Below are 14700 nucleotides of genomic sequence, written 5' to 3' on the forward strand. Positions count from 1 at the left end.
GTCTTCAGTAACGGGCCCTGTTCTTAGTTTATGGATCTCTGAGAATGGGTTCATAGCCATTAGTGATTTCTCAATTATAAGTGAAAGCTGTACATAACCTATTTGAATTGGCACATAGGTGTTCTCTTGGGGCTGTTACAATTTATGAATATAATTTATTGATAACTGCAAGAACAGTGAAATCTCCAAATATTCCTAAACTATAATCCTACAGTCATATTAGTGTAATTTATCCGTGAATATTATAAATTTGTAACTGCAATTATATTTATCTTTTCTCAGATTTGAAGAGGGAAGCCAGTATCTGTCATATGCTGAAACATCCACACATTGTGGAACTACTGGAAACGTATAGTTCAGATGGAATGCTCTATATGGTCTTTGAATTGTAAGCAAACTGAATTGTTTTGTCACTCCTTTTTTTGTATGTTCAATTGGTAGCATTTATAATGATTGTGGGTTTAGAATCCACTCTAAACATGAGCATGTCATCATGGAAAGTAAACCAGTGTAATGCTGAGGAATTTGTCATTGCTAGAAGCTGTGTTTTCATGAGACATTAAACCATAGGCAAATCTGTTTGTTCTGATGCTCCAAATGGATGTTAAAATCTCATGATAGTGAAAGAAGTGCATGGAATTTTTCCAGTCCCTTTTGGTTAAGGTTCCTCCCTCAATCAGGGTCACCAGAAAACAGAAACAATTAGCATTGCTTTTTGTGAGATTTTGCAATGTATATGCAAAATGATTACCATTTATATTGACATAGTAACAGTAATGAGTTTGTTATATGTGATTTATTTTGAGCTGTTACTGAAACTGATAGTACTTCATGAAAAATGAAGGTCTTGATAACATTCAGCTTGGGGTTTACTGAAGATATAGACACTGAAACAGGACATTCGGCCCAACCAATGCATAATGGCATTTATGCTCCAGTTGAACCTCCTTCCATATTCCCTCATCCAAATCTATCATTGCAATAATTAAAGTTTAAAAAGCTGGGATCAGTGATTTGTAAGCCCCTTGCCCTTATCATTAACAGCCCGCTAGAGTCTGGGATTGTTTCTTGAATTAGAATGCTGCTGATCTAGTGCTGATTTTCAAAAAGGGTGATCCGTCATATCCAGAAATGTACAACCCACAAGCCTGACATTTATTATCAGTAAGATACTTTATGGCAAAATAAGCATTACACTCAAAGATCTAGATAGGGAAGATATCAGTAATACTCAACAGGAATTTTGGAAAAGGAGGTTGTGTCGCACTAACCATGACAATTATTTCAGGCAGTTACATATTTACTGGACAAGACCATCCCAGTTGTCAGCTTGGACTTCCTGAAAGCCTTTGATATGTTCGCCCACAGTAAGTTACTGTGCGTGGTAGAACTTGTGGTATCACTGGAGACCTGTTACAATGGATTACGAATTAGCTGTATTTTTGTTGTCACAATGTTGAGATAAATAGTTAAGGATCCACTTGGAAGTGGTTACTTGTGTCTGGCAAGATTTGGTCCTGGGTGCCATTGTTTTTATTTTTATAAATTACTTCGATGTAGGTGATTAGAGAACTGTCTGCAGTTCGCAAATGACAGTAAAATTTTAACTAATGTCAGGACTATACAAGAAAGGAACTTCTGCAGGTAAATCCAAAGAACCTGTGGAGAAGGGCCAAACCCTGCAGATAGCAGTTAATTTAGATTAGTGGTATGTCATGCTCTTCAGCCTCACTACCTAAAATACTCACATGCGATATGGCACCAAATTAAAACAACAGTATTTTACCTGACACCTTTAATGTGGTAAAACATCAGAAGGTGCTTCGCAGGGATGTTATCAAATGCGGCACGGTGGCACAATGGTTAGCGCTACTGCCACAGAATTCCAGGGGCCCAGGTTCAATTCCGGCCTTGGGTCACTGTGTGAAGTTTGCATTTTCTCCCTGTGTCTGCATGTGGTTTCCCCCCACAGTCCAAAGATGTGCAGGTTGGGTGGTTTGGCCATGCTAAAATTGCCCCATGGTGTTCAAAAGATGTGCATGTTATGGGGATAGGGCAGGGGAGTGAGCCTAGGTAGGGTGCTCTTTCAGAGGGTCGATACAGACTCCATGGCCTCCTTCTGTGCTGTAGAATTTCTATGGTTTCAATGATGGCACATGAGATATTAAGGCAGATGGCCTGAAGCTTGTGGTAAAAGTGGTAGGTTTTGCAGAATATCTTGCAGAAGGAAAGAGAGGTGGGGAGATGAGAAACTTTGGAAGGGAATTCCAGTGTTTAGGGCTTAACAGCTGGAGCCATGCCCACCAATAGTAGAACAATTAAAATCAGGAATGTTCAATAAACTAGAATTGGAAAATATGTCAGAAGGTTGTAGAGCAGGAGGAGATTACAAGTCTAGGGGTGAATGAGGCCATGATTTGGGGGAAAAAAGGTGAAAATTTTAAATCAACTCGTTGCTTAATGAGGTGTCATTGTAGGTCAGCAAGAACAAGAGTGAACGGGTCTTGGTGAAAGTTAGTCTACAGGCAACAAAATTTTGGGTGATCTCAAGTTCCCAGAACATGAGATGCTGGCCAGGAGTGCTTTGGGAAATTCAGATCCCAGAATGGTGTTGAGTTAACAGGGACTATATGATTGTTTCAGCAGCAGATAGCTGAAGTAAGTAGGAGTTGGAAATGCTAAGGAGGTGGAAATAAACGGTCTCAGTGACAGCATGGGTACATTGTGGTTGGCAGTTTATCTCTGTGCCAAATGTGATGACCTCCATTATGAACTCCCTAGTTAAGTTCCAAACAGTTGCCAGGGAGAGGGATGACAAAGGTTGCTGGAAATTGAGTTTATGTAGGGTGAAGGGGGGAAATTCAGCAATGATACCTCTTACAACTGAATAGTTAGCATGCCACTAGAGTAGTTTTGCATAAGTTACTTTATTAAGGATTGAGATGAATTCTAGGGAGAGTACCGATTAATCATTATTAACCATTAAATATGTATTTTTAGGACATAGCAGTCATCAGTAATCAAATGGGATTTAGGATAGCTAACTTGACCAAAAGAACATTACTTCTGACATCCTGTCTTTCTGAAACAATCCAGGGTGCTGGTTCTGTTCTGTTTCTCGCAAACAATCAGCACAGGATGCTGAGATTGGGAATGGATCGCATCCAATTGGGAAGGGCTATTGATTTTTGAAAGTTGTATATGTGCTGAGTTTGTGTCTCTGTTCTGTAGAAGGATCTTGGCAGCTTTCCAGGTCTTATCTCTCATGTACATGAATGCAAGCTTGTAGAAAATAAAACCATCTTCAGATTGTTGATGTGTCTGCTGCTCTTTGTACTGAGGTAGAAGTGGTGGTGAGGTAGAACTAAGGGCGTCAGCATACAAATGAGAACTTAATGCTGTGTTTTCAGATGGTGTCACCAAGGAGGAGCCCATGTATGGATATTAGAAGTCCTGACTACATTTTTAAAAATAAATTTAGAGTACCCAAATCGTTTCTTTCTAATTAAGGGGCAATTTAGCATGGCCAATTCTCCTACCCTGCACATCTTTTTGGGTTGTGGGGGTGAGACCCACACTTAGATGGGGAGAATGTGCAAACTCCACATGGACAGTGACCGAGGGCTGGGATCGAACCCAGTGCTAACCACTGTGCCACCGTGCCACCCTGGAAGTTCCTGACTTCTGCTTTTGATGCAATAAGTAGTTCTCATAACTCTGTATAGATAAGAATGGAACGCAATGCAATCCTAACCATCTTGGTGATGGTGAAGAGGCATTGGAGGAGGATGTGGTCAGCCATGTGTCAACGGCTGCTGACAAATCAAGAAGGATGATGAGAGACAAATAACCTTTGCCACAGTCACATAGGATATAATTTGTGACTTTGAGAGCTGTTGCAGTACTGTGGCAGGAGCAGAAACTTGATTGGAATGAATCAGAGAACTGGACAAGGACTTCTTCCTTCTATAGTACTATTCAACACTCTATTTCCTAAATGCACCTTATTCCTGTTTCCTATTTCTATATCCTGGTGCCCAGCCCTATGCCAATTTAGTTTAAAATTCCCTGCGAGGTTACTAGTTCCTTTTTCAATACTGCAGAATTGGTCCTAATATCTCAAGAATCTGATGTCCTCCCTCTAGCTCCACACATTACACCACACATTTAACCTCTCTATCTTCCTATTTCTACTTTCATTGGCACTGGCACTACCTTATAAAATTATTTCCTAGCTCCTAAGCATCTGACCAAAGGACTGGAGTACTTGTTCCCTTTCTGCCGTTGGTACCTGTATTCACTCCATTTCCTGGCAGAATATTGTTCATCTTCTCCATCATGTCCTTTACCCTGGCATCTGAGAGGCAACACACTCTCAATGATGGTTAGAGAAATGCCAGTCTGTCCCCCTAAATATGGAATCGCCTATGACAGCTGCTTTTCTATATTTGTTCCCCCTTGTGCATCCCCTTGCCCATCGGTACTATCGCCTGGACTACACTTGTTCAAGCTTTCATCACACCCCACCTAGCAGTCTCCAATGCTGAGTACCGAGAGTGGCATGCACCCAAAAGGCTCCTGCAATTCCTGCCCTTTTGTACTCTTCTGAGTGACAAGCCATCTACTGTCCTGATTTCTCTCAACCTGTGGGGTGGTCACCTTCCAGAACATTTGATACAGGAAACTCTTGGCTTCCTTGATGCTCTGAAGTGATTCCAGTTGCCCCTCTGGTTCGCAGAGTTTGATCTCAAGCAGCTGGAGGCACTTCCTATATACTTGATCTGACATATGGCAGATAAAATTTAATGTAGAGAAGTGTGAAGTGGTGCATCATGGAAGGAAAAAATGAAATATTGTGAAAAGGAGACATGCAGTCAATGCTTCTTGTCTGAGCACAGTAAGCAGTCTTACAAAACCAGGTTAAAGTCCAACAGGTTTGTTTTGAATCACTAGCTTTCGGAGCACTGCTCCTTCCTCGGGTGATTCACCTGTGGAAGGAGCAGTGCTCCGAAAGCTAGTGATTCGAAACAAACTTGTTCGACTTTAACCTGGTGTTATAAGACTTCTTACTGTGCTCACCCCAGTCCAACGCTGGCATCTCCACATCATGGCTATCTTGTCATGCTGGACATAAATGTCAAAATGCTGAATGGCTAGTAACAATTCTAAGGCCTCCTTCTCGATGGTGGAGCACTTTCTTTGGCATATCCCACCGGCCGCTCTATTCATGGCTCATCACCCTGTAGTAACACTGCCCCACCCCTCTCTGGCATCTATGCCCTTTTAAAGGGTTTGGAAAAATCAGGGGCAGCCAACACAGAGTCACCCAATTTCTCAAAAGCTGTTTGGCATTCTGTGGACTGTCCCATTTTTGCTTATTTCAGCAATACACTATTAGTCAATGTTACCGCTATGGTACTAAAGTTAGGTACAAATTTTCAGAAAATGCGCACATGCCTAGGTTCTGGGTCCCACTTGTCCTGCACAGGGACGAGTGGTAGGTTAATTTTGCTTTGGCAAACACTCTTTTGGCCAAATTGATCACTAAATCACAGGCAGCACGGTAGCGCAGTGGTTAGCACTGCTGCTTCACAGCACCAGGGACCCAGATTCGATTCCCGGCTTGGGTCACTGTCTTGTGCAGAGTCTGCATGTTCTCCCCATGTCTGCATGGGTTTCCTCCGGGTTCTTTAGTTTCCTCCCACATATCCTGAAAGACGTGCTTGTTAGGTGAATTGGATATTCTGAATTCTCCCCCAATGTACCTGAACAGATGCCGGGATGTGGTGACTGGGGGATTTTCATAGTAACTTCACTGCAGTGTTGATGTAAACCTACGTGTGGCACTAATAAAGATTATTATTATTATCTGTCAACTGCAACTGTTTAAATAACTCCGACAAATGTCCTACATGCTGCTTCCGTGTGTCACTGTAAACTACCATGTCGTCTAAATAGACCACTCAGTTGGACACCCTAGCCACTACTTGAATGCTGAATGAGCCGTTGAAATGTAGCTGGTGCGTTTTAAAATCTGAACAGCATCCCTTTACACTGATACAATTCCTTTGGAGTCACGCAGGCAGATATCTATTTAGCCCAGGGGTTTAAGGTACCTGCCAATACCCCTTCAACAAATCAATATTCGAAAGGCATGAGGCACTGCCTGACCTATCGATACAGTCCTCCAACCTGGGAATTGGGTACATATCCGTTTTTGTGATGGCATTGACCTTTCGGTAGTCAATACAGAACCAGGTTCTCCCATCTGCCTCAGCACCGGCAAACTCCAGCTATTGTTACTCTGCTCAATGAAATGATTCTCCAATGTGTATTGGATTTCCGCTTCTATATTTTCTGTGGGTTCAGTCGATACAGATGCTGTTTTATTGGGTTGGAGTCACCTACGTCTACATCATGTTCAGTTAATGTAGTGCACCCCGGTGTGTCCCCACAAATCTTCTCTTAGTTTTTCAGGAGCCTCATAAGATATTTTCGTTGCTTTTCAAAGTATGCAGACTCAGTCTCTAACTGTTCTAGTATTACTATATTTATTATTGACCTCTGTTGACCTCTTCCCCTACCTCATTCTTACTATCTCTATCCTCTTCCGCTGCTTTTACCAGCTGGCACTCTGGCTCCTTCCTATCTTCTCACCTATGATATTTTCAACTTATTTATGTGGCACTATCAGTCCTCCTTCCTGTGGTCTGAAGTATCTATTAGGTAAGTCAATTTACTCGCCCTCCTAACTACCTTATAGGGACTTCCGAATTTCACTTTGAGGTTCGCCCTGCAAAGGCAACAATACCAGTCCCTCATCTCCAGCTTGGAATGTTCCGAACCTGGCATGTTTGTCTGTTCGCATTTTCATTCTTGCTCCCAAAACCTTTAAATGCTCTTGGGCTACCTGATGATCTCCTGGGAGGCTTTCCAGAAATGTGGGCATATAATCCAATGTTGAGGATTTGTCTTTTTGTTTTAGAAACTTCTCTTTCAACAACTGAAATGGACCATGTACTTCATGGCTGTAGACCAATTCAAATGGGCTGAACCCAGTAGATTCATTTGGACAGTCCCTGGTGGCAAATAGTAAAAAAACTAGAGTTGGTCATCGACTTCAGGAAGCAAAATACTGTACACACCCCTGTCAGCATCAACGGGGCCGAGGTGGAGATGGTTAGCAGTTTCAAATTCCTAGGGGTGCACATCACCAAACATCTGTCCTGGTCCACTCACACGACGCTATCACCAAGAAAGCACAACAGCGCCTATACTTCCTCAGGAAACTAAGGAAATTCGGCATGTCCACATTAACCCTTACCAACTTTTACAGATACACTATAGAAAGCATCCTATCGGGCCGCATCACAGCCTGGTATGGCAACTGCCCGGCCCAGGACCGCAAGGAACTTCAGAGAGTCGTGAATACCGCCCAGTCCATCACACGAACCTGCCTCCCATCCATTGATTCCATCTACACCTCCCGCTGCCGGGGGAAAGCGGGCAGCATAATCAAGGATCCCTCCCACCTGGCTTACTCACTTTTCCAACTTCTTCCATCGGGCAGGAGATACAGAAGTCTGAGAACACGCACGAACAGACTCAAAAACAGCTTCTTCCCCACTGTCACCAGACTCCTAAATGGCCCTCTTATTGACTGACCTCATTAACACTACACCCTGTATGCTTCAACCGATGCCAATGCTTATGTAGTTACATTGTATATCTTGTGTTGCCCTATTATGTATTCTCATGTATTTTCTAGTATTTTCTTGAATTTTGTTTAATTCCCTTTTCTTCCATGTACTGAATGATCTGTTGAGCTGCTTGCAGAAAAATACTTTTCACTGTACCTCGGTACACGTGACAATAAACAAATCCAATCCAATCCAAGTCCAATCCCATGTTCAATCCCATGTTCCAATCTCTTGAACATTCATGGAAATGGGTCCTAATTATGGTTTTGAGAGTCTGATGATATCACTCCAAAACTCCCTTAGTTTCTGGGTGATAGGTGTTCAAATTTATCTGCCTGATACCTAAATTCCGAATTATGCCCTGTAAAACCTTGGATATAAAGTTAGAACTCTGCTTGTACTTCTAAAAAGAGATGAATGAAATTAAATGAAAATCGCTTATTGTCACGAGTCGACTTCAAATGAAGTCACTGTGAAAAGCCCCTAGTCGCCATATTCCGGTGCCTGTTCGGGGAGGCTGTTACGGGAATCGAACCGTGCTGCTGGCCTGCTTGGTCTGTTTTCAAAGCCAGCGATTTAGCCCAGTGCTAAACAACCCTCATTTTTGGCAATGGCCCTACACAATCTACCAATACACAACTAAATGGTTTTTCAAACACTGATATTGGTTTCAAAAGTGCTGGTCTAATCAAATGTTGTGGTTTACCTATTACCTGACAGCATCTACAGAATTATGCTACATACTTGTGCAGTTCTGGCCAAGAAAAATGCCTGTTGACTGATGCCTTAAGTTTTCTGAATTCCCACACATTTTGCCATTGGTATGTCATGCGACCCCGCAGTATTTCCGCGATTTGGGCTATACCCTATTTGATGTACAACTTTTGTCGACAGGTATGTGAGGATGTCTCCACTTCCTCAACAGTACTGTTCTTAATGTAATAGCACTCTGGAACCCCCACCCCCCACCCCACCCCCCACTCCAACATCTGTTAGAGCTGACTGTGCTAATCTATGTAACTCTGGGTTTGCCTCTTAGGCCTCAATATATGAAGTCCTACCAAACATTTCCTCAGAATTATCCTCATCCTCGAGGATAGTTTTGGCTACTCTACTATCCAATTGTGGTATGACTTCTATCTCTGGTGGTAGACTTTGTTTGACCATTGGCGTGGTCACCACACATAGTGGGAAAATATCTGGAAATTGTTTTGCCTCCCTCTCTTCCCTTGGTCTCACTGTAATCATGGGTGAAGCTATAACATTAACTCCCTCCAGATCATTCCCCTAAAGTAAGTCTACTCCGTCTACTTGTAACTTTTTCAACTACTCCAACAACTACTGGATCTGATAATAAATCGCACTCCAGTTGTACTTTCTATAATAGAACAGGGCTATTATCTCCAATTAGCCCATTCACTAACAACTTAGTTTCTCAAAGGAACACCAAATCCCCTTCCTGTAAGAGAGTTTTCATATCACCTGTCTCTCTCAATATAGTTATGGGTTTGGCTACATGATTTAATTAAAATGGGGTGATCCTCCCCTGAGACAAAAACCTTGCATATCTCTCATTGGCCACACCTCCCACAGTAGTGTTTACCTCAGGTCTCCTAGTTCTCGCTAGAGCTACAATCTGCCTTGCAGTATTCTCCACCTTTGTTCCCTTTTCAGATTCTTCCTTATGAACCCCAACATGGCCCATGGGCTTTCCTTGCAACTTCCAACATGCTGAATGAATGTGTCCCACTTTATTTCAGTGGGAACACTTCAACCTCTAAGTTTCACCTCCACCCTCAATACCTTCATTCCTGGCCTGAGATGGGGATCTTGGAACATTACCAGGTATCCATGCCTTACCTTGGCTACCTGCCTTCCTCTCCTTTTCAAAATTATACGAGTGACGGAACCAAGGTTTAACTTTTTGGATCAGCTCATATTCATCAGCCGTTGTTGCTGCTTGTCTTGCGGTTATAACCCTTTGGTCTTCAACATGGGTTGTAAAGACAGAAGATAATGAATTCTTAAATTCTTCCAAGAGAATTATTTCTCTGAGTTTCAACTCCCAATGCTCATGCACGCCTTTTAAAATTATTCTGCTTAACCCTTTCAGATTCACCACAAGTCTATCCCTGCTGTTTCCTTAACTACCGAATCTTTTGCCTGCGTGCCTCTGAAACTAATTAATATGCACCCAAAATAGTATTTTTTACTTTGTTGTGACCCTTGTACACCTCCTCTGTTCGGGAAACACCAATTTCCTGTGCCTGCCCCATCAGTTTACCTTGCACTGGTAATGTCCTCTCAGCCACTCCATTTGAGTTACTATTCTCTCAAATGCCATGAAGAATGCCTCAACGTCCTTTCCAAATTTGGTTTTCATTCTCTCCCTTCCCCTTTCTTCTCTTGCTAATCTTTCCATTTCCACAACATTTCGTCATTTCTATTTCCTTTTGAAAAGCTCATCTTTTTTTTCCACATCTCCATTTTTTTTTTGCAAGTCCGTTTCATGCTCTAACTGCAACCAAATCCTCTCCAGATTGGTTTCCCCATCAGAAAATACTTCTGATACACTACCTGAATGACTAGTTCGTGAGCTCTCCTGTGTCTCTACAGACCCAAGCACCCAACTAAAACATTGTATATTTCTGCCCTCTTCGCTTTAACCAACCAGCACATCTACTTCTAGTTCACTTGCCAATTCAATTAACTCATCTTTTCAAAATCCTTGTAAATAAACGAAAGACCTGAAGAAAGGCTGCCAGAGCCATCCTGTTAAGCTATTACAAACACGGCACCTCTCTAATGTATACTATACCTCAAATTGTTACTGTCTACCATTCTAAAAATCCAAGAATCGAGCCCCCAAATTCTGGCAAGACACCCTGGGCTAGTGCATGGTCAATTCCAGCTCCACTTGACCTGGAGTTGCAACACAAATGAAATTAGATTTTATTTAAAATTCCCAAGATCTTTGGTTGAGCCCATTAAAATATATTTGCCAGCTTTGTAACTTTAAAAGATAAGTAATTTTTTATTATGTTGTCATGTGTGAGTACCTTTAAGAAATGGGTGTTTAAGAAATGTACCTTTAAGAAATGGATATTTAGCAGTGATGTCAGTGTGGGTGGAGCTGAGCTGTCTGTCAGCTTTTTACTTTTGTTTTAGGCTGTTTGCTGCAGAGTGTGTTTTAGTTTCGTTTATAGTGTTGGAGCTGAAGCCAGACATAGCAGATGTACTGTTGATCTCTCTGCCATGAAAATACTATCTCTTAATCATTTGGTGAATTCAGAATTATAAATGTTCTCAGTAGTGAATGTGAACCTAAATGTGCTTCTGTTAAAAAGTGTTTCCTTTGAATTCTGGATGATGTTTGGGAAGTTATTAAGGATTACTTAGTGTTGTATTCTTTGGGGGTTGTATTTGAATTGATGGTTGCTAAGATGTTCACTATGTTTCAAAAAAGTTAATTTGAGTTCATAGAATAAACATTGTTTTGCTTTAAAAAATACTTTTCAATTTCTGCTGTACCACACCTGTAGAGTGGGCCGTGTGCACCCCATACTACAATCTATTAAAATTTGTGGGTCAGGTGAACTCCATGATACACTTTGGAGTTCTCTAAACAGTGGCCCATAAATTGGGGGCTCATCCGGGATAATAGTCTATCTATTGGATTGGCTTACTGAACTTAAAGGCAGTGAGTGGGGAGCATATTGTGGTTGCTTTTCAGGTGTAGTATTCTAATTTAAGTGGGGAGAATGTTGTGGACAATGGCTCTTTGAGGTTCTGAAGTTTTGGGGGGTGGAGACGGTTGCACGCAGTACCTTACGGCCAGAGACTAAGAGCAGACTGTTGGATTTGGCAAAAATATTGCAGTTAACGTTACCTGACAAAATGCGAAAAGACAAGGTAATTATGGCGAGGCTAAGCATTCAAAGTTGCCTGCGATACAGTTTGACTCATTGGAAATGGCAAAAATTCAGTTACAAATTAAACAAATGGATCATGAGAAAGAATTAAAGCAGCATGAATACGAAAGAGAGGAAAAAGAAAGAGAGAGAAAGAGAGGAGAAAGAAAGCGAGAGAGAGGAGAAAGAAAGCGAGAGAGAGGAGAAAGAAAGCGAGAGAGAGGAGAAAGAAAGCGAGAGAGAGGAGAAAGAAAGCGAGAGAGAGGAGAAAGAAAGCGAGAGAGAGGAGAAGAAAGCGAGAGAGAGGAGAAAGAAAGCGAGAGAGAGGAGAAAGAAAGCGAGAGAGGAGAAAGAAAGCGAGAGAGAGGAGAAAGAAAGCGAGAGAGAGGAGAAAGAAAGCGAGAGAGAGGAGAAAGAAAGCGAGAGAGAGGAGAAAGAAAGCGAGAGAGAGGAGAAAGAAAGCGAGAGAGAGGAGAAAGAAAGCGAGAGAGAGGAGAAGAAAGCGAGAGAGAGAGAGGAGAAAGAAAGCGAGAGAGAGGAGAAAGAAAGCGAGAGAGAGGAGAAAGAAAGCGAGAGAGAGAGAAAGAAAGCGAGAGAGAGGAGAAAGAAAGCGAGAGAGAGGAGAAAGAAAGCGAGAGAGAGGAGAAAGAAAGCGAGAGAGAGGAGAAAGAAAGCGAGAAGGAAGAGAGAGCGAGAAGAAAGCGAGAGAGAGGAGAAGCAAGGGGAGAGAGAGGAGAAAGAAAGCGAGAGAGGAGAAAGAAAGCGAGAGAGGGGATGAAGAAAGCGAGAGAGGAGAAAGGAAGCGAGAGAGGAAAAAGAAAGCAAGAGAGAGGAAAAAGAAAGCGAGAGAGAGGAAAAAGAAACAGAGAGAGAGAGGAAAAAGAAAGAGGGAGAGAGAGGAAAAAGAAAGAGAGGGAGAGAGAGGAAAAAAGAAAGAAGAGGGAGAGAGAGAAAAAGAAAGAGAGGGAGAGAGAGGAAAAAGAAAGAGAGGGGAGAGAGGAAAAAAGAAAGAGAGGGAGAGAGAGGAAAAAGAAAGAGAGGGGAGCGAGAGGAAAAAGAAAGAGAGGGAGAGAGAGGAAAAAAGAAGAGAGGGAGAGAGAAGAAAAATAAAAGAAAGACGAGGAGAGAGAGAGGAAAAAGAAAGAGAGAGAGAGAGAGGAAAAAGAAAGCGAGAGAGAGAGAGGAAAAGAAAGAGAGGGAGAGGAAAAAGAAAGAGAGAGAGGTGAAAAAGAAAGAGAGGGAGAGAGAGGAAAAAGAAAGAGAGGGAGAGAGTTTGAACTTCATAAAATGGCCATGAAACATGACAGTCAGTTAAAATTGACAGACGTAAAGGGAAACGTACAGTTGGATGATAGTGATGAGGATAGTGAGAAAGAACGTCGCAGTCGAAGGCTTGGTGGGGATCTACTTAAATATGTCCAAGCATTGCCAAGGTTTGATGAGAAGGAGGTAGAGGCCTTTTTCATTTCATTTGAAAAGGTAGCTAAACAAACAAAATGACCACAGGACATGTGGGTATTACTGATTCAAGCAAAGCTCATAGGTAGGGCTAGTGAAGTGTTTGCATCACTACCGGAGGAGGTATCTGGGACGTATGAGGAGGTGAAAAAATCCATCTTTGGTGCATGAAGACTGCAGACAAAGGTTTAGAAATTTAAGGAAAGAATTTGGTCAAACATACATGGAGTTTGAAAGGCTCAAACAGAGTAATTTTGACAGGTGGATAAGGGCTTTGAAAATAGACCAAACATATGAAGCTCTCGGAGAAATTATACTTTTGGAGGAGTTTAAAAATTCAATTTCTGATGCAGTGCAAACTCGTGTGGAAAAGTAGAGGGTTAAAACTGCGAGATTGGCAGCAGAAATGGCAGGTGGTTATGAATTAGTTCAGAAATCAACGCTTGGTTTCCGGCATCAGTTTCAGCCTGTGAGGGATTGAAACTGGGGACATGAGAAATACTCAAGTGGTAAAGGCGATCTGATGGGAGATAATAAGGAGAGTGTACATCAGATTAAAAACAAAATCCAGGAGGGTGGAAAAGAAATGAAATTTTCAAATGTTTTCACTAATAAATTAGGCCATGTTAAGTCACAGTGTTGGTGGTTGAAGAAAAGCACTGGGAAGGCTGATGTGGTAAAACAGGATAAGACAGTGGGGTTTGTTCAAGTGGTAAAAGAAAGCCCAAGTGAAGCGAAGGCGGTGCAAAAGATTATACAGCCTGATCAAGAGGTGATTGATAAGAAGGTGCCAGATCTCTTGAAAGAATTTACTTGTGTGGGTAAAGTTTACTCGTGTATCAGGAGGAGCAGGTAAAGAAGTCACAATTTTAAGAGATAAGGGAGCAAGTCAATCTTTAATGGTAAGAGATGAGGGGTTATGTAGTCTGGGAAGAATATTGCCAGAAAAGGTGGTAATATGTGGAATTCAGGGTGAGAGGAGTAGTGTTCAATTATATAAGGTAAGGTTCGAAAGTCCAGTGAAGAGTGGTGCAGTGGTGGTAGGAGTAATGGAGAAACTATCTTGTCCAGGAATACAGTTTATCTTGGGTAATGATGTAGCTGGATCGGAGGTGGGAGTGATGCTACTGTGGTTGATAAGCCAGTGGAAAATCAGACAACTAAAGTGTTGAAGGACGAATATCCTGGGATTTTTCCGGATTGTGTAGTAACAAGGTCGCAAAGTCACAGGTTAAGACGAGGAGAAATCAAAGAGTGAAGATGGAGTTGAAGTGCAATTATCAGAAACTATTTTTGATCAGATGGTTGAAAAGAACAGGTGGAGGATGAGGCGGATATTTTTAGTTAAGGAAAATTGGTGGATTTACAACAGAAAGATGTGGAAATAAAACGGATGTATCAGAAAGCATACACGGAAGAGGAATCTGAGTGTACATCAGAGTGTTAATACCGTAAAAGTAATGTCTTGATGAGAAAATGGAGACCTTTACATATGCAGGCGGATGAAAAGTGGGCAGAAGTTCATCAAGTAGTATTGCCGGTAGGGTATAGAAAGGAGGTGTTGCGAGTTGCACATGAGATACCAGTGGGAGGTCATTTGGGAATAAGAAAAACACAAGCTAAAATCCAAA

The 14700-nt window shown here is 41.9% G+C and overlaps 1 protein-coding gene across 16 annotated transcripts in view; it reads left to right on the top strand.

The window, feature by feature from the left end:
- caska (calcium/calmodulin-dependent serine protein kinase a) overlaps positions 1 to 14700 on the top strand; it is a 740678-nt gene that overhangs the window by 198971 nt on the left and 527007 nt on the right. For all 16 annotated transcript variants that reach the window (XM_038802093.1, XM_038802098.1, XM_038802088.1 and 13 more), the window contains exon 3: positions 283 to 388. In XM_038802093.1, the coding sequence (XP_038658021.1) occupies positions 283 to 388 (106 nt within the window). The remainder of the gene's footprint in view (positions 1 to 282; positions 389 to 14700) is intronic.

Source organism: Scyliorhinus canicula, chromosome 7, assembly GCF_902713615.1.
Source record: "Scyliorhinus canicula chromosome 7, sScyCan1.1, whole genome shotgun sequence".
In the NCBI taxonomy this organism is placed as follows: domain Eukaryota; kingdom Metazoa; phylum Chordata; class Chondrichthyes; order Carcharhiniformes; family Scyliorhinidae; genus Scyliorhinus; species Scyliorhinus canicula.